Source organism: Ovis aries, chromosome 24 (assembly GCF_016772045.2).
Source record: "Ovis aries strain OAR_USU_Benz2616 breed Rambouillet chromosome 24, ARS-UI_Ramb_v3.0, whole genome shotgun sequence".
Lineage (NCBI taxonomy): Eukaryota > Metazoa > Chordata > Mammalia > Artiodactyla > Bovidae > Ovis > Ovis aries.
In genome coordinates this window covers 1,462,345-1,481,925 of record NC_056077.1, presented here as the reverse complement: position 1 = coordinate 1,481,925, position 19,581 = coordinate 1,462,345, and the positions used below count along the sequence as shown (strand labels likewise).

The window sequence follows — 19,581 nt, the reverse complement described above, 5'->3', positions numbered from 1 at the left end:
CAGGGGATCGGGACATGGCCATACACTGTGGGGGGGCACATGAGGACAGCGAGCGGCCTCGGGAGAGACCAGCCCTGACTGCGGACGTCCAGTCTGCAGGACTGGGGGGAATAAACATCTGTTGAGGAAACAAACATCTGCTGTTTGAGCTGCCTCGCTGCGGTGCTGTCACGCCACCCTGTGCAAACACACCGAAGTGCCACCAGGTCCTGGGGGACCCTTCCTGCCCTCAGCTCAGTCCTGCCTTACCCAGGCTAGGACTCCCGGGGGGAGGCCTGGCCCCGGTGCCCTGTCTCATGAGCCCGTCAGTTGGGTGAAGAGGCTTGGGGGGAGTGGCTCGGGGGGGAGGGGTCTGGCTGCCCAGACAGATGTACAGCTGGACACTGGTGACTCCCCTGTGTGTGTGGGGGTCCCATGTTCCTCCCGGCACTGCAGTTTACCTGATAGATAAACCGAGACTCAGGGCACATCGCCTGCCAGGCCACAGGGAAGCCAGGCTTGGCCGGTCCAAGTGGACACTCACCCTGTGCCCCTGGTCCCGAGCTCTCTGGGAATCCGACGTGGCCCGATGGCCCCCAGGGGCCCCTGCCTCCCGCTGCCCCAGCGCAGACCCCGCCCTCCCAGAGCAGCCAGCCGCCGTCTCTGGTGTGGCTCTGTCTCACCCCCTCCCCGCCCCTTCCCGGTGCCACGTCCCACAGGAAGTCTCAGCAGCTGGGCTCACACACGCAGAAGCAGGCTCCCCGCGCGGCGGGTGGCTGGGGCGGCCAGCCGCCAGCCCAGCAGGTACGGGCCCCCAGACCCAACAGAGACCCAACCTGGGCAGGCAGCACAGAGCTGGGCCCTTGGAGCTTCCAGGAAAGGCCCCCACAGGTGGGTGGGGGCCAGGGAGTGTCCAAAACACACGCATGTGCTCCGCCCACGACCCCCAAGCCCAGGACAAGGGAGGAAGACACTCCAGAGGCGCCTCAGGCTCCATCAGACGCTAATTAGAGCTCCGTGTGGTGCGTGCTCAACAGCAACAGAGGGGCAGCCGGCACAAACATTTCGAATGACACAGAATTTGCGCTTAATGGGCTGAAATTCTTTAAGCTGAGAGCCCAGCTGAGCCATTATGCAGCCGATTTGCAGGATGGGGAGAACACCGCATGGGAGCCGACAAGCGGGGCACTTCCCATGACCAGAGGGGCAGCGGCCCGGCCCCGGGGCAGCACCCCCAGCATGGCCACCAGGGAGCCCCCGAAGCGTGGGAGCCCCAGCCAGGTGTAGACAGGACCCAGGTGCAGAGCCCAGGCTGCCGGACCTTCTCAGAGCACTGCTTGCCCTCCCCCCGCAGCATAAGGACAGCCCCTTGGGGGACCCCTGCACACAGCAGTCTTCACTTGGTAGGTACACCGGTGCACACAGTAGGGCCACACTTCAAATGGGGGTCACCCACTCACAGGGCCTCAGATCATGCACGGCTGGGAGTTCAGCCTGTGCGCACAACTGCGTCCTGCCCCGAGTCACGAATGAACGGCGGCCTGATCAGGACACGCGTGGACCAGGTGCACGGTAGGGACCTGCGGGCCCGCTGCTGCGGGAGGGCACCTCTCCTGGCCGCCACCGCCCGGCAGCCCCCTGCCCGCAGCCCTGGGCCCTGGGGAGCTCGCGGCCATGCTGGCTCCCCTCCAGCCGCCTGCCTTTGCATCGATCCTCTAATAACTCGATCCATTACGCCGGAGCAGGATTCTTGGAAACCGGCAGGAAAAGGAAGGCTTCTGCGAACGATCTGAGTCATTTTTTTTTAACAATAGGGTGCCTCTCCCCTCGCCAGTGTGGCAGGCTGTCCACCACTCACTGTGCCCCTCGTGGGGAAGGGGCCCCAACGGCCTGGCCAGAGCCGTGACGACCCTCCCAGGGCTCTGGGACCCGTCCAGCTCTCCCCTCGAGTCCAGCCCGGCCCAGATGCGGGCTCTCATGGAGGAGTCACTCGCTGGTACTCCTTCTGGGAGGGAGACCGTCCACTCCCCACCTTGGCCATGGAAAGAAGCTGAATTTACACCTGGGTTTCCCGGGCTCCCAGCTCCTCAAAGCACATGCCCTCTGGGGTGCAGGCCCCACAGGGCCAGGGTGACCAGCAGACTTCAGGCCCAGCCTCCAAGCAGGCTGAGCAAATGGGCCAGGGCAGGTGGTCAGGGTCTGGAAGCACTATCTCATCTGCAAAGCGGGGATCCCAGCGGCACCCCCTCCCCAGGGGGAGCCTGGAGCATTCTCCAGCAGGTGAGTGCCGCTGTTCCAGGCTGGCGGTCCTGGCAGAGGGCAGGACCCACCCCACCCTCACTGGCGCCCAAGGGCCCTGCTGTCTCCAGCTCTTCTATCAGGCCAGGGTGAGAGACTGACAAAACCCTACAATGCCCCTTTTCCAGCTGAATTTTTATGGTTTGGAAAATACAGACGTTTTTCATGAAAGGAAATGCTATGGCAACACCTACTGAGTTTATTATTGTTTTAAATTAATGGCTAAAGAACGATTTCTAAATTTCCTCAACTTAAACTCCAAGAAGAGAAACAGCAGACAGAGGCCCCCTGCAGAGACCTCCTGGGGCCTCAATCCATCAGGCCCTGGGGTTCGGGGACCTGTTTCAGAGGCGGCAGAACAGGGTCTGGGTGCCCAACCGTGCCAGGGCTCCCAGCCTCAGAAGGATGTCCCCTCCCTGCCCTGCCGGACACCCCAGGCCCCACCCCCAGGGGCCTTCCTCCTGGGCCCGCTTTAAGAAACCCCAGTCCGAAGCCAGTGCCTCCCCAGGTCCCCCTGGGTTCCAGTGGACACACCTAGGGGACCAAAGCACCTCTGGCCACACAAACATGGTTCCCACACCCAGTGCTGGCCAGGGGGGCCCACCCGATGTGTCCCCAGATCCCCCCCGTCCTGCATCTGTCAAGGCCTGAGGGAACCACCCCTGGGCTGGCTGGCCGGGCCGGATGCAGCTCTGCCCCACAAGGCCCTGGTTGGGGGTCACTCGGGGCTCAGCAGGACCCTCTCTGAGGAACAAAGCCCACCCTTCCCACCGATGGACCTCCTGGGGCAGAGACCCCCGGCCGCCTGGCCCCCACCTGCCCCACAAGGCTGCCTGCAGGCTGAAGGCAGACGTTTGTCTCCGGGGCCGCAGGAAGCCCGTGCCAAGGACCCCGGGCACCATAACGAACCCTTTAATTAGGGAACCCCGGGCTCCAGTACACGCCCCTGCTGCTCCCATTCTTGGGCTCTCTCCACCAGCACATGTGCTGCCCAGGGGAGGTGGCCCAGGCCCCGCTGCAGGAGAGGCAGCTCGAGGGTGGCCCGGCAGAACCCAGGGGTGCAGAAGTCCCTGTGGGGGGTATCCTTTGCACTCACCGGAGACACGTTTCAGACCCCTGCCCCCGTTTCTAGAAGCTTCCATGAGGCCAAGGATCAGGAGGTGAGGGTTTGGCGGTTGGCTCTGGATGTGGTGGACCTGGGCCTGGGCCAGCAGATGAGTTGAGGGGGGCTTGCTCCCCGGAGGGGCATTGTGGGGTCTGCAAATCCTCCAGCTGGCCAGGACTGGCCCCCCCAGCCCAGGTGGCTCTGCCAAGGAAAGCTGCCACCAGCCTCCCAGGTTGGGCCTCACCTTCATACCCCCTGGGGGCCCCCGGGATGCCTGACGCCCCAAACACGCTCACAAAGCTCCACAGGCTCCCAGAGTGACCAAACGCTGCCTCTTGTGGCGTGAGGGCTACACTCAGCCCAGTTCCCTCCTGGCCATCAGTTCCGAGCATGTCACCCCAAAGGCAAGGGGGCACCAGGGGACGAAGATGAAATACACAAGTTCACACAGAAGCGGGTGCTGACGAGGGTCCTGGCCAGCAGAGGGTCCTGGCCTGCCGACGCCCTGCCCAGCTCCCTCCAGAGGACGTTCAGGAAGGGGCAGCAAGACAGGGCGTACCCAGTCGGCATGGCAACCAGGAATCCAGCCCGACCTCAGCCAGACCATTATGGCTAGAGAGTGAGGCGTATTTTCTAATTAAAGTGGGAGAGGTGACATTGATCCTGAGTTGGTCGTTAATGAGGCGGGGGACCTGCAGGGGGCCGATGCAGGCCTGTTTTTCCCACCAGGCTCTCCCCCCGCCCCCCAAGCCTCCCTGCCTTCTCCAGTCCCTCTTTTAAGGTAAAACTCAGACCAGGCCACAGCTGAGTCTACCCGGCTTCAGATTCCACACTGTGCCGGCCCAGAAAAAGGCCCGGAAGGCGTAGGGAGGGGGCCGCCCCCTGTGGAGGGCGGGTGGCAGCCAGCTGGCGGCCCAGAGATGCCCATCCAGGAGGCCACCACGGGACTGGCAGGGCTGGGGGTCCAGAGGCGAGCCCCCAGCAGTGCCCACCAGGCAGCTGGAGCACGGTGGAGGTGGGAGGCGCCTGGGAGGGGCGCGGGGGGGCACTGACTCTCCTCGCCCGGCCTCCAGAGCTCTGCAGATAAACAGTCTAAATTAGGAATTAAAACATCGTTCGCTCCCACCAGCAGGCAGGCCAGCCGTAATTCAAACGTGCAAGAAACACCCCGGCCTCCTCCCGGAGCCCCAGATTTCCCAGTGTGGGTCTGCAGGGTCGGCAGGCAGAGGTCAAGGTCAAGTTCGAGCACGGCACAGCCTGCTCTGCCCCTCCTGGGGCCCGGCGGGGGCCTCCCCAAGCCAGCAGGCTCAGAGTGGGGCCAGGACCCCAGCCCACCGTAGAGTCACACGCTCTGCCGGGGCCTCCCAAGAGGCTCTGAGGAGGCTGGGAACCCCCACAGGCATCAATGGCAGGGGCAGGGGTGGCACTGGGAATGCCCTCCTGACTCCCCCTGCCCCCCGCCCCAGGAGAGGCCTCCATGGGTGCTGGGCAAGGATGTCCGCCCTCGGGCACTGGCCTGGGCCCCATGGGGCTGCAACACTCCCTTTCCCGGCTCCAGGGCCCAGCCTCCCCCAGCTTCCTGCCCTCTCACTCCCAGGCGCCGGGGGTCGGCCTGGAATAGGGCACAGCCCTGGGAGTGAGCACTTGGCAAGGGAATTCCAGGCGTCAACGAGCTGGAGGCTCATCCCTGAATTCCGGCTGGAGAATGCCTGCTCCACCACGGGTCAGCCCACGGGCCGCCAAGCTGGTCCAGAGGATGCCACCTCTGGGGGGCATGGGGAGATGATTCAGGACCACGGTGCAGATGGGAGAGGGTGGTGCATCAGGCACTGGGAGGGCTGAATCAGCAATGCAGGCGGCCCCCCGAGAGCCCCTCCCCAACAGGGGCCCCTGCACGGCCACAATCTGGGGCTGCCCCAGGCTGGGAGGAGATGCTTCCCGGGGTGTCAGCTGTCCTGGGGGCCCTGTTCTGACCCCTGCACTGACACCCCCCCATGGACCACAACTCTGGGGGACGGTGGCTGAGATGGGCCTACTCTAGCAGCTTATAGAGGAAGCCACTGGCTGGGCGTAGGGGCAGCTTGGACCTGTCACCCGCCAAGTCACAAATCCCAGCCACAAAGAGTCAGCAGACACAAGTCTGGCCATACCTCCGGCCGCAGCCACTGAGACAGAGAGAGGGCCTGGGGGGCCGACCCATGGAGCCCAGACGGCCAGAGTGGACACTGGTGTCTGATCACAAACACCGCCCAGCCTGCCTCTGCCCTGCCCCACCGGGGGGCGGGGAGGACCTATGGAGCCCCCTGCAGACACCGCTTCACAAGCCGTTCACGCAATGTCTCTGCCTGGACACTCTGGCCATGAGGAGGCAGGGCTGTCCAGCCCCTCTGCCTCTGGTCGGTGTCTCCACCAGGATGAGAAGACAGTCTTCCAGAGGGAAGCCTGATACTGCTGGACGGGTTGGACTAAGACCTCAGTGGCCACACAGAGGAGCGCGGCCCCGCACGCCCAGGGCACTGTGGGGTAGTGGGTGTTAGTGGCCCACGACTCTTGGCTCTACGCAGAGCTGAGGTCACCCCGGGCATTAACCTGTCCGCTTGACGACTTCAAGGAGCAGGGCAGGAGCATGTGGTTAGAGGGCCACTGTGTGACAGGCCCAGGTAGCCACGGACTCCAGGGAACAACCCTCGGATCCAACAGCTCTGGGGAGGTACCATGGGCTGAGTGGCTCAAACCCTGGACCTCAGTTCGCGGCTGTGTTGCGTTTGCAGATGGTGCCTGTAAAGGGGTACGGAGGGTGAAATGAGGTCACCGGGTTGGACCCTAACACAGACCACGTCCTTATAAGAAAAGGCCAGGACAGACACACACACAGCGGCCCCACAGGAACACGACAGCTGCAGGCCAGCGACAGAGGCCCCAGGCCGCCCGGGGAATGCGCCAGCTCCTGCCCCGAGCGCTCCACCCGCTGGTCCCCGCGGGCACTGAGCCCCTGCTGGTGCCAGCCTCCATCTCACCCCTGCCCCGGGCACCACACACGCTGGACTGAGCAAAGCAGCAACCCTCAGGGCTTGTCTTTCCAACAAAAAGCCACACTCCATGGGCTCCGGCGCCTCCAATTCCTGAATCTGGGGAGCCCGAGGTGTGGCCTGTGGAAGGAGGTAGGACACCCAGCGGCGGGGAAGCCCTGGTCACAGACAAACCGGCCGAGGAGCCCCGGGGTCGCCAGGCCTGGAGCGGCCCTGGGCGGTGTGCTAAATCGCTTTATGTAACTCGGGCCAGGCCGGTAAACCAGGAGCCCGGCTGGGGATTAGTGACAGGCGTTGCCACGGCAACCTGATTAGTCGGAAACGTGTCGTCCCCGGGCCTGGTGCTGCTCTGCGGAGGTAAAAGGAAACCCCAGAGATTCATTAGCAACAGGTTCCCATGGCAACCGCGCCAAGCTCATTAATAATTTTTTTTATTCCTAGTGTGGGTGTTGAAATCCTCCAGAGGGCTGATGGAGGCACAGATCCGGGCAAACACACGGCCAGCTACTCCCCCCACAGCCTGGCACCACCCCACCCATATGCCCGCCTGTGCGCCAGGGCACAGTGCCTGGCAGGCCGCACACTTCCGACGGTCGCGCCTGGAAGGTCCATCGCAGGGAGACCCAGGTCAGGGGCGGTGTAGGGCGCTGCTTCAGAGAATGCTTTGGCACCTCAGGCACTCTGCCACAGTTCCCTGTAAGCGGACAATTCCACTCCGGGGCGCGTGCCCAGCTCAGACATGCGTGCTCACGGCAGCACCACTCCCAGCAGAAAGGTGCAGCCAGCCAGCCCCGCCAGCAGTGAACGAGCAGGCAGCGTCCCACCACGTCGGCCCCAAAAGCAGTGGCGCACCCTCCTGCCTCGGCCTGGACGAGCCTAGAGGACAAGCGTTCAGAGAGAGGCCGGACACGTGGGTCACTTCTGTGTGGTTCCACTCCTGTGAAACGCCCAGAGGATGCACATCCGGAGATAAAGCGCGGGCCAGGGGCAGCGCGGGGGTGCTGACTGCTGACGGGACAGGGTCTCCTCCTGCAAGAAAGCCTGCACAACTGGCTGTAGCGATGGCTGCGCAACTGCGGCCACCGCAGAGCGGCCACCACGTGTGACTAGCACAGCGCGGGGCCTTGCGTCGCAATGATGCTGAGAGAAAGCGGGCACCGGGGTGGGGCTGTCTGAGCTCCGAATCCTGGGGACGTGCAGGGACCTACTCTGACCCTCTGCTTCCTCATCGGCCGACAGGACTTGGGTGAGAAGTGCCCGCAGGCCTGAGACACAGGGAGGGGCTCCCAGAGGCAAAGGTGAGCCTGGTCACCATTGTTCCTCCGCCCTGAGGTCAGAGGTGAGCAGGTGCCTGGACCACCGGGACATGTAACAAAATGACGCAGAGCCCGGCTCGGCCTTCCAAGCCGAGGGACCCCCGGGAAGGAGCCGGCACACTGAGCAGCCTGCCCCCCGCCCGCCCACGTCCTGGCGACACCCGAGTCAGAAAACACAGATGCAGAGGCCCTGCCACTCAGTCTGAGTGGCTGGTGTGAATCCACCAACGGGCCACACGGACATGTGGACACAGGACGTGTGGCCAGTGGTGTCTGCGGGGTGGTCGAGCGGCGGCTGCAGGGTCTCCTTCCCCACGGGCCCCCAAGCTGGTTCTCCGCACCCCTCCCTCCTGTCCCCTTGACCCAGATTTCAGTGGCTCTGGAACCGAACCGAGGAGTTCCGGGAAGCCCAGTGTCTGACACGCAGAGCTGCACCGGGGACGCACTGCCTGAGCCTCCCGCCCCAGGCCCCGCCGGCCGGCAATCCTGACGCTACCCCCGGCTCCTAGAGTGCCCTGGGGCGTTGAGAGGCTGCTGGGGTCCTTCCCAGGGACCCTGAGGCTCCACGCTCAGCCAATCTCCTTCCGCCTACAACGCACCCCAGGCGGTCTGCCCGCAGACTCGTGCCCCTGCTGGGGGCCCACTCAGCCTCTCCCAGCGTCTGCACCCTGCGAGGGGTGTGCTTCACGTCCCGGAGCCCACTGAGCCACACGACCGAGCCCACATGTCCACGGAACCCAAGCTTCTGGAACCAAGCTCCTGGCCCGCCACACCCAAGGCACAGCACGTGCCAGCTGAACACAGCGGCCTGTGCAGAGTCACGGAGGCCCAAGCAGGCCGGGTCCCCTTCTGGGGCCAGAGCCGGGCGGCTCCCCTGCCAGCAGGACTCGGGACACGTCCTCTTCCATCTCGATGAGGCGCTAATGCAGGCTGACTCATCAGACTGCGGCCAGGCGACTGCTTGAAAGACAAAGGGACGCGTGGGGCAAGCTGCGTGCCGCCACCTGCCCCACACTTCCCGGTCACCCCTGCACCTCCCGGTCAGCCCCTCGCACCCCCTGGTCACCCCCTTCACTTTCCTGCAGTCTCACTCAGCCCTGAGGCAGGTGCGGCAACGGCAGCTTCAAAAAGCAGTGGACGCAGGTCAATGCTCAGTTGGCCCTCCCAGCCGCCCCTTCCAAGGGGAGCACCAAGGCCCCCCGGCCCTGAGGTTCCTGACTGCCAGATGTCCCCACACCCGTCTCCTCACCTCCACGCCAGGAGCCTGGCCTCCAGACGGGCACCTAGGGACCCCCCTACCCAGCCTCAGCTGCCCCTGGAACACACACTGTTCAGGCCTTCACACCCCAGTCCTGGTAGACTACCCTACAGGTCCACCCCAAACACTGTCCACCCAGGACCAGGCTCCGGGTGGGGGGAACGGGGGAGTCCAGCTCCAGGACCGAGGCTGCCTCCTTCCTGGCTACCTGGGGCAGCGCCTGGCAGGAGAGGGCGTGGTAGCAGCCGAAGCCAGACGCCCCTGGAGCCCCGGCAGCCGGAGAACCACCCCAGCTGGGAGACAGCCATCCACACTGCGTTCTGCAGGACACCCGCGGCGGCCACAGGCGAGGCTGCACACCGGGGTTCCCGCCACGGCCGCTGCACTCCAGCCACACGGGGCAGCGGAGAGCCCGCAACACAGGTCACTCGGTGAGCGAGGGTCCCAGACGCCCACAGGATCTCTGCAGGCTCCATCTGGTGGAAAGGCAGCTAAAAGCCTAACATCGTGGATGGACACCACCTCAGGGACACCCCCCTGCCCCGGGCAGGCGACCTCCCAGGAACCCCAGAGACACAACCGTTCGAGGTCTGACTGGGCCTCCCTGGTGACGAGGCCGCCAAATGGGTGATCTCACGGCTGGTTTTCCCCGGGTGGCTGAGCTCCTTGTGGAGAGGAGAGGCTGACCTGGGGTGGATGGTGCGATGAACCTGGCAGGGCCGCCTCCCACCAGCCCAGCCCCATCACCTGCCTCTGCCTCCAGAGCCAAGCCCAGGTACGTGAGCCCAGGTGCACGAGCTAGGGAGGGCCCTCAAAACAAAGCACTGCAGCCCTGGGCTCACACTGCAGGAATTCTCACAGTCCAGGGACCAGGGGTCTGTGACGGGGGTCAGCAGGCCATGTGGGGACCTGTCCAGGCCCATCCCAGCCTCTGGAGGCTGCAGGAACCTCGATCCTGGGCGTGTGGCCGCCTCATGCAGCGACTGCTTCCAGCTTCATGCGGCCTCTCCTAGCATCTCCGTCCACTCCTCTTAGAGGACACCTGTCAGTGGGTCCAGGGCCCCCCAGCCCAGCCTGACCTCATCCTAACACAACTATGTCTGCAAAGACCCCACTTCCCCGTAAGGTCACTTTCTGAGATTCAGGTGGACATGAATTCAGGGACACGCTCCAGCCAGTGCACTAGCCTACCTGTGTCGGTCTGTGGATGAAGAGCACGCCCACAGCCGCGCTGACGCCCACCCTGCTTGCTCCGACTGCCCCAGCGACCCCACTGGCCTGGTCGCTCTGCCTGGGCCTGTGGTGACGCTCCCAGCTTAGGGCAGGGGCCTCCAACCCTGCTGCTCTCCCGTCTGCTTTTCTCCACCCCTGTCGCAGGCTCCCTGGAGCCCTCAAGGGCCTGCCCTCTCTCTGCCCATGGCCAGCATAGAGGGCAGAGCCTGGAACATGCACACAGCTCAGGGGACATGCGTGTCCTGTCCCACCGACAGGCGGACACCTGCATGGTCACAGGAAGCACTGAGCTCCAGGCTGAGCTGCGCTGGCCCCAGACCTCCCGGGGTGCCCACAAGCGGCTCAAAGATCAACCTGGTGGCGCCAAGTGGGCGGCCTGGGCCTGGCACCTGAAACCTGGGGGGAGGCCCCACAGGCCCTGGCCAAGGGGGCCGAGAAGGCCCCACCGTGAGCCCAGGCCTGCCCACTTAGCTCCTCAGGCCTGCTCCCAGGGGAGCGCCCGGCGCTCAGGCCAGCCCAGCAGATGGGCCCCGGCTACCCGACCTCCCCGGGCAGGTGGGCTTGCGGGCCCCCTCCGGCACACACCTGCCCCTCAGCACAGAAGGGCCGGGTCCAGAAGGCAGCCCCAGTCCCCAGGTCTGAGCCCACACCTCTCGCTGCGTCGGCCTTCACTGACACAGACCTGGTCCCCTGAGAGGCCCCACCGCCTCCCGGGATGTCACCGAGCCCCTCCCTGCTTCAACACCCGATGCTGCCCACCCTCCCTGCAGGCTGCGGCTGGGGGACCCAGGCACGCTCAGAGCAGGGAGGCGGCTGTGCCTCTGGTCAGGCCTCCGAAGCCTCCACGGCTCAGCCCTCTGAGCAGCTGCTCTGAGCTGGACGAGGCCTTCAACCCCCGCACCGGGGTGTTCCACAAACCCCACTTGGTCAGTGATGGGAGAAGAAAGAGGAACCGTGAGGAAAACACCTTGGCACGTGAGGGGCCAGCATCCTGGCTGACGGAAGGGCCCCTCCTCCCCAGGGTCCCAGAGGCCTCAGCCTAGCCGCAGGGACATCAGGGGCCATGGCCTCTGAAGAGGCATCAGGGTGACCCCATGAGCGTCCTCAGGAGAGCGACAGCCCAAAACGTGACCACCATGGCCAGGGCCCCCGCTGGGTGCCGGTGAGCAGGCGGGCAGCAGAGAGGTCCCTGCAGCCCGGAAAAGGGGTGCTGTCCCCGCTGCCCCGGCGCCCTGACCCCACCTGGGGGCGGTGGGGAGGGGCCAGCATGAGCACGCGGGCTGGCCACCGCCTGCCAGGCCTCTTGGCACCAGCGTCAGGTTGGGCTGTGCCCAGTCCAGGCAGTGGACGGGGGCTGTGCCCACCCAGCAGAACTGGCCTGTCCCCCAGCCCCGCGCCGCCCCCTTCCACTGGAACGCAGGCATCTCACTAACATCGGCTCCCTGTGTGCACGAATGGTTCAGGCGGCCCCACGCGGGAGGGAGAGCTAACGCCAGACAGGGCTGGGCCACCTGGACCGTCCCAGACCCAGCGGGGCAGGCAGGCTGGTCGCAGCGAGACAGCCCCTGCGGGGCGGGCCCGGCCCTCCACCACATCTGCCTCCAACTCCAGCCAAGAGTGAGGCTGACACGGGCTGCCCGGGACATGGCCCTGGTCCTTGTCTGCATCATGCTCAGGAAAGGGGGTGCTCCCGGGACCCCCAAAGCCCCCCTCACATCCGGGAGCCACTGGGGGCCACAGAGGCGGGCAGCTGCCACCGTGAGGCTCCCTGCTCGCTCTGGTCCCAGGGGCACAGAGGTGGCAGCGCCCCGGCTGGAATGCTCTAATTGAGCACATCCATCAGCTGTCCCCGCTGATCGGAGCTCTGGGCTCGGCCAGTGCCGACGACACTCCCCCCCACCCCCCCAGCAGCACCAGAGGACCAGGAACACCAGTGCCCTGGTGCCCGAAAGGCCACGCAGGGCAGCACGGCCTCGTCTCCCTGCAGGCGTGTGTGCGTGCATGCGTGCGTGTTCAGCGGGGCCCCTCCTGACGAAACAAGCCGCTACTCACTCCGTGAAGACAGCACAGCCACGCGGCCCCATCTGTCATCCAAGGCGGGCGCGGCGCGAAGGCTCTGGGGACGCTGCCCGAACTCGCTGCCAGCTCACCAGGGCCAGGCTGTTCGCCTCCCAGACCCATCCTGCCCGGCTCCCCTCATTCCCGCCGGGGAGCCAGGCCCTAAATCACCGCGCGGCTGCCAGGATGGGCGCCCGCCTGGAAACTCAGCGGAGGCCCACGTGACTCAGAGGTGTTCCCGCTTCTGTCAAAGCGAACCGCTGCGGGGAGGAGGAAGCAACTGGTCCTCCGTGCCCCTTGCGAGGAGGAAAGGGAAACTGGCCCACTCAGCCAGCTAGGAGGCGGCCACTCCTGCCCTGGCGGGCGGGCACACGCGCGTGAAAAGAGGTAACGCATTCCCGCCCGACCTTGACAGCTGGGCCGAGGTCCGGACTCCAAGCTGCACACAGGCTGCTCGGACTCACCCCGCGGATGTTTGACAGGCCGGCCCATCCCCCGCATTCCTTCCCATCCTGACCCTGGAGCCGGGCGTCTCGCCAGCTCCGGGAGGGCGAGGGGGGTACCCGGACCACCTCTGAGCACTGCACCGTGCCAGGGAGGGTGCCCGCAGTCTCCCGCAGCAGGATGGAATTTGGGTGGTCACCATGGGGCGCCCACGGCCTCCCCTTGGACCCCGGGCTGCCCTCCACCTCCCCTGTGCTCCACTTCTCCCCAGAGCGGTCCCAACACGGCCCCTGCCTGAGGACGAGGCACAGCCCGAGAGCCCGGGCCAGCCCACACCCGCCCGCCATGCTCACAGGCCTCTCTGGCCACCCGGCCCCTCCCGCCCCACCTCAGCACACCCGCCGCCCCTCCTGCTGAGGGCCGTGTGCCGTCCACCTCGGGGCCCTCGCACCTGTCACCTGGCTGCCCGGGCCACCCCTGCTCCTCGTCCACCCTCCCCTCTCCTCCCCCCAAGGTCCCCGCGAGCAGGGGGCTCCCTGACTCCCAGCCCCCAGCTGCCTCCCCCTGGCCCACCCGCCTGCCCCAGGACCCACAGCACAATCCGGCTAGAGGCCGACACGCAGTGGAAGTGGCCAGCCGGGAGGCCCCGGGGCCCAGCACAGGGCCCGGGGGGGTCTGCACAGTGAGGCCACCCAGCCCCACCCCCTAGGGCCCCCCGGGCCCAGCTGGGAAGCAGGCGTGGGGGCGAGGGCCGCGCTCACGTCGCTGTGTGTCAGTGCCACACACGGCTCTTCATCAGCGCTCCTGGCGTCCGCCGACTGATCAGGCCGCCAGAAGCTGGAGCGACACCAACCGTCTGCCCGCGTTAGGGCCCTGCAGGAGCCCGGGCGGAGGACGGGGTGAGTCTAGAAGCCTAGGCCCCTGCGGGCTGGGGGTCAGCCAGGGCATTCCCACCGTCTCATGGCAGTGAGTGGCACAGACGCAGCCCGGGCCCTCCCAGGCGGATGTGCCTCAGCTCATCCCAACTTCCCCTTCTACACCCCCTGCCTTCCTGGACCTTGCACTTACCTGAAGAGCCCAGCCCAGCCTCACCTCCCCCAGGAAGCCCTCCTCAACACACCAGCCAAGACACTGACGTGTCACGCCTCGGCTCTAAACTCAGGGTCCAACGGGAGCTCAGGCCCGTGTCCAGGGACCCCAGGAGCAGGCACCCCAGGGACAGGGCTCCCCCTCCCAACCTCCTGCAGGTCCTCTGAGATCGCCTCTCCACTGCGCCCCACTCCACCGGCTCTCAGGGAAATGTCCTTCCCCAGGAAGCCCCCTACCATGAAGCCCTATCTCTGCCACCAAGATCTTTATTTCCACTGCTCTCCTCACCCCAGGACATGCCCTTAGAGCCCGGGGTGGGGGGCTGGGCAGACCCAGAGACACACGGACACACACATGGCAGCTCCTTCCAACTCAGGAAGTTCGGCAGCCCCATCAGCCCAGGTCCCGCCGGCCAAGAGGCAGCAGGCCCCGGAAACAAACACACGTTGGCATTAGAACGAGGGCCTGGACGAGGCGCTGGGTGGAGGTGCTCAGAAGCTGGAGTGGCCCCCGGGCCTGGGCTCCACAAAGCGCTCAGCAGCCACGGGCTCAAGAAGGGGAGGACACGGACCGTCCACTCACGGCCAGTCCATGGGGCCAGAGGGGGCAGATGGGGCCTGTCCCCTTGCATCCCCACGCCCCGCGTGTCCTCGCTGGGATGCCTGCCGGGAGCCGAGGCGCTGGCAGCGAGCACAGGGGAGCGGCATCCACAAGACACCATGAAGGACCTGGACGCTGGGCCTCACCTCCCTGCTGGGCAGCGCCCTGCCAAACCCGCGGACATGGAAGCCAGGCCGGGCTCACCCAGAGCTGTCCTCCACTGGCCCTGTGACCTTGCCTTGTCCTCTGTCTCCTCTGAGCCCTGCGCCTGGGGCGTCCGCTGCCGGGCCCCTGGGACACACCTCCTGGGCATGTCCACCACCCCCGAGCCCCCAGGTGCCCCCACGGCCACCCCCCAGCACCTCGGCGCCCAAACAGGGCCACGACCGGCTTCCGCAGCTCCCAGGGAGGTGGTGGCAGGGCCCCCTTCCCAGCCAGCGAGCACCAGCCTGGGTGCTGGGACGCGGCAGCCACAGCACAGGCAGCGCGAGTCAGGAACCCCGGGGGAGCCCGGGCGGAACACAGCCCCACGGCGCGGGCTGCAACACAGATCCCACCCACCTTCCGCTATAAATAAACCTGTGTAGGAGACACAGCACTCGACCCAAAAGTTCCAGCACCATTATATTTTCAAAAAGCAAAGTAAATCAATAAGGACGCCGGTCGCCCTTGGGAGCTCCTCTGCTGTGGACCTGATATCCTTCAAGGCAGACAGGACACACGTGCTCGTCTGTGTGGGGGGCTGTCCACGCCACGCAGGGGGTCCCAAAAGTCTGGGCTTGAGGGAGGCCCCTGCCTGTGTTCCCACTGCTGGTCTCGTCCCTGCACGGGGCTGGGTTCGGCGGACCGGCTGGGGTTCTGCCCGCCTCTGGGAAGCATTGAGTGGCTTCATGGTGTGTGGGTTCCCAAAGCAAACCCAGTCACCCCATCTCCCTCTCCAAGTTTACCCTCCGCAGCAGGAGAGGTTCCAAGAAAGGACGCTGGGTGCCACCGGCATAACACCCACCTACAGGGCAGGGAACCAAGGCCAAGGGGTGTCCTCTGGCCCTGGGATGGACACCACGTAGGTTCCGGCAGACTGCAGGCTACCCACCAAACCCCAGCCTCTCACAAGGAACCTGAAGTGCTCAGAACAGGCTTGCTGAGGCCCACGGGCTTCCCCGGGGGGACCGGCCCCCCGTCGGGCGCACCGTCTTATTTTAGGTTCTCCCTGTGGCCGAGACACCCCTGCACCAGGGCCTGGCACCTGCTGGAGATCACAGCCGTCCCTACTCGCTAGGGCCCTGACAAACCCACCACACTCAACACAGGCAACCTCTCCACGAAATCGGGAGAGCTCCCGGTATTGTGGAGAGACGATACTGGGACCTGAGCTCCCCCACACCCTGCCAGTCGGAAGGGTACTCCCAGATTCCCCGCCCCTGACCTGGCGGAGGGCTCCTCCTAGCCTCTCGACATCCTCCTGCTCCTGGAGTCCCCAGGAGCCCAGGGACAGACACACGGGCAGGTGGCCCTGCCAGCCCCAGCCCCCACCCCTTGGGGCCCCCCCACCCGCATGGGGCACCCCCCTTCCCCTGCACTGAGGAACACAAACAACCTTGTCAGACGTCCCGAAGGACGCAGCCCGCCCGGAACATCCAGAACACAGGGTCAGGCGGGACGGGGACAGGGCGGCCAGACGCGGGGGCTGTCAGGAGAGAGAAAGTGCAGGCCCCGCTCCCGTCCTTCCCTGACTGGTCCCCACGTGTGCCTGCAGATGAAGGACACGGCAGGGGGGCTGCCTCCCCTCCCAGGGCCTCAGGGTGCCCACCGTATACCCCAGTACCCCACCCAGTCGGGCCACCTTCCCGCCCAAACCAGGTGGCCTGAATATGCCCCGGGTTTCGGAGCGAAGACCAGCCTACAGCTCCCCTGCAAGCTCAGCATGGCAGCTGCTGGGGGTTGAGGGGGGCCCCAAGCCCACCCAGGAGCTGTGGGACAAAGGCAGGCAGGGGAGCCTGCTGCCATGCTGGGGCGGCAAGCGGCCGTGGCCCTCAACCCAGGCCACGACGGACCCCTTGCACAACGGCATTGGGGGTGGGGGGCGGGTTTTGGCTACTCTGACTCAGTTTGGATTTCAGGAAAGAAAAAAAAGACAGGGTTTGTTACTTTCCTGCTACACATTCCTCTTTCCTATGTGATGTTTGTACAGTTAGACACACAAGGTAGGAAAAATGTATACACGCATCGCTCACGCGGCCGGTCCCCTTCACGTGGACAGGGAAAGTTCACGGGCAAGGTCTCCCCGCCACCAGCCTCCTTTCCTCAGTCCCCCACCCTGCTGTCACCCAATCCCTCCAGGCTAAGGGGAGGGGACGCCTGGTGCCCACAGCCCAGCCACCTGGCAGCCAGGGGCCCGCGGGAGAATCGCCCAGGACACAGGGAGCCAGGGCCCGCTGACAGTCCCCAAAGGCCATCTGCCGGGGGTCCCCAGCTCTGCTGTGTCCCAGAAATGCCCCCTGCCTGACCCAGCTCTGCTCTAGAACCTTCTCTGAAAGTGTGTCGCTCTCACCAAGAGCAAAAAGAGAGACCCCTTCCTCTTGGGTCAGGGAAGCACCGGGAGAAGGGACACCAGGGTGCGGAGCGCGTGCCAGCTGCCTCCCTGCCCCCCAGCCCCAGCTGCGCATGACTTAAATCAGCCCCAACACCGAGTTCAGCCTGGAAAGGCGAGTTCACAACCGACGTCACCGCCGCTCCCCACGGAAAAGGACCAGCGAGAGCGCAGGGCCTCCTGGCCCCCAGGGTCTCCCAGACTCTCCCAAGTGCAACGGACAGGGAGAAAACTTTGATCCCTTATTGAGGTCCCGCCGGCACCCCCTTCCCCCACCGCAGTGAGGATCCTGCCTCAGGCCGGAGGTCCCGTAAACCCGGAGGGAGGAATTCCCGTCCTGACCCGGCACCCATGGGGGCGCAGGCAGTGCCCACTTCCCTCCTGGCCACCAAGCCCGCAGTGGCCTCGCCGCTTCTATTCCACCCTCTCTCGTCCGGAGCTGGCTCTGGAGCGGGGACACCCCGTTCGGATCAAGAGAGCCGCGGCCGCTGCCCCACAAAGCGCAGCCCGGGGCCGCCTCTCGGAGGAGCGCTCCCCTCGCGCCGCTGTACTGCGTCCTCCGCGCACCCAGACCGCGCCAGGGCCAAAAAGCCCGGGCGTGGGAGGCACACGCGGGAGGGGGTCACGCGCCCCGAAGCCCCGTGCCCAGGATCCCCGCACCCCCGGAGGCCCGGGAAGGATATGGGTTACAGACCAGCCGGAGACACCAGCTGCGCGGCCGCGTGGTCTGCCCGAGACAGAAGAAGACGGTGGCCGCCAGCGCCGGGTACGGGACGGGCTGCTCCTCGTCGGCGCCCAGCTCCGCGCCGCGCTCGGCCGCCGGACTCTCGGGGGGCGACGCACTGGGCCCCGACCCCCGCTCCGCCTCTGGCCCCGGGGCCCCAGGGCTCGCCGGGGACGCCGCCGCCGCCGCCGCCGGGCCCGGGGCTGGCGCGCCCAGGGGCACGCGGACCTCGTCGGCCGCCTGCACGCCCTCGGTCATGGTAGCGGCTGGCAGCACCTGCGGGGGACAGGCGGTGACCAGGTCCCGGGAACGACACCCTCGCCCGCTTCAGGCGGCGCGGGATCCGCGGAAACAGCCACGGCCGCCGGGATGTCTTTGTCTTTTCTCATTAGAGACAAATGCGCCCCCCGCCCCCTCCCGCCGGCGAGCGCTGGGCGGCCCCTCCCCCACCGCCGGGGCGGGGGCCGGCGCCCGAGGGGGCTCCCCCGCCGGCCGCCTCAAGTTGACGAGGGTCCCGGCGCGCAGCGGGGCGCGCGCCCTCGCCGCGTCTCACCTCGCTCCGGCTGCCGGCGGCGTCCCCGCGGGCATGGCCCGGGCGGTGCGGTCACCGCGGACCCGGCGCGGCGATTGGCCCCGGCTGGAGCCCCGCCGCCCCCGGCCCGCGCCCCCGGCCCGCGCCCCCGGCCCGCCGGCTCCCGCTCCGGCTGGCCCGGCAGCGACGGTGGCGGCAGCCGGGCGCAGAGGGCTCCGCGAGGCGGACGGGCGCGGGGCGCCGGGCGCGGGGGGCGCGGACCGGGCGGCGGGGCGGCGAGCGATCGCGGATCCCGTCCGCGCTCCGCGCAGGAAACTTCGGAGTGAGCGGCGGGCGGGGCGGGGGCGGGGCGCGGCGGCGGGGGCGGGGCCGGGCCGGGGGCGCGGGGGGGGCAGCTCCCGCCCCGGAGAGCGCGCGCCGCCCCTCCCCCTTCGCGGAGGGCGCCCCGCCCCCGCCGCCGCGCCCCGCCCCCGCCGGGAAGGCGGAGCCCGGCCCGCCCCGCGCCCCCCATCGCGCCCCCACCCTCCCGCGCGGGGCGCGGGGCGCCAGGGGGCGCTCGCGTAGAGGCTGGGCGGGGGCGGGGCGGCGGCGCCGGCGTCTTCCCCGCCCCCAACTGCGGGGGCGGCCGGAGCCGCGGAGGCGGGCGCTCCCTCCCCGCCGGGGCGCGCACCGAGCCCTTTGGCGCCGCGGGCGGGGGTCGGCGAAGGGGCGGGGCTGCAGGCGTGGGCGGTGCGCGGCGGTCGAGACCGCGGCGGGCGCGCCCCTCCCCCTCCGCATGTGTGTCCTGGGTGTGACCGCGCGTGTGATGCGCTGCTGTATCCGTGGGTGGGATTCTGGGTGCGCGTGCATCCGCACCCCCGCACACACACACACACACATACACGCGCGCGCGCGCACAGCGCACCTACGGCTTTCTGCGAACTTGTCCCTCGCCCAGCCTCCTCCTGGACCAAGCGAGCCGCGTGGGACCTCGGGGAAGCGCCCAGGCCCTCCCGCAGCCCCCCAGCCTCACACTGAGACACACCGCCCCCTGTGCTCCGGGGTCCCACTCGGACCCCTTGGCCACTGAAAACCTCACAAGCTTTTCACTTTTCCACGACCACCAGTCTGGTGGCTCCAAGTGCGACCTCCCTTCTTCCAAGCCCACTCAACGCTGGACAAAGAGAGGGGTGGCTGGTCCACACGGGCGGCTCCAGGGGCCTCCGGCCTCAGCAGTCGCTCGAGTGGGTGAGAGGACCCACGTGGGGACCCCCAGATCTGGAGAGGCCCTGGCAAGGTCACTCAACCAGGGCTTCCCCACCTGCGCTGCGCAATGGCACTGCAGAG

The 19,581-nt window shown here is 67.0% G+C and overlaps 1 protein-coding gene across 4 annotated transcripts in view; it reads right to left on the bottom strand.

The window, feature by feature from the left end:
* The window catches only part of CACNA1H (calcium voltage-gated channel subunit alpha1 H), a 56,534-nt gene extending 38,409 nt beyond the window's left edge, over positions 1-18,125 (bottom strand). For 3 of the 4 annotated variants that reach the window (XM_060405820.1, XM_060405821.1, XM_060405822.1), the window contains exon 1: positions 17,684-17,996. In XM_060405820.1, coding sequence (XP_060261803.1) covers positions 17,684-17,981 — 298 coding nt within the window. In that variant the 5' untranslated portion in view covers positions 17,982-17,996. Of the gene's footprint in view, positions 1-17,683 lie in introns of all 4 variants that reach the window. The other variant, XM_060405819.1, reaches the window with a different exon arrangement.
* Positions 18,126-19,581: the final 1,456 nt, after the last annotated feature.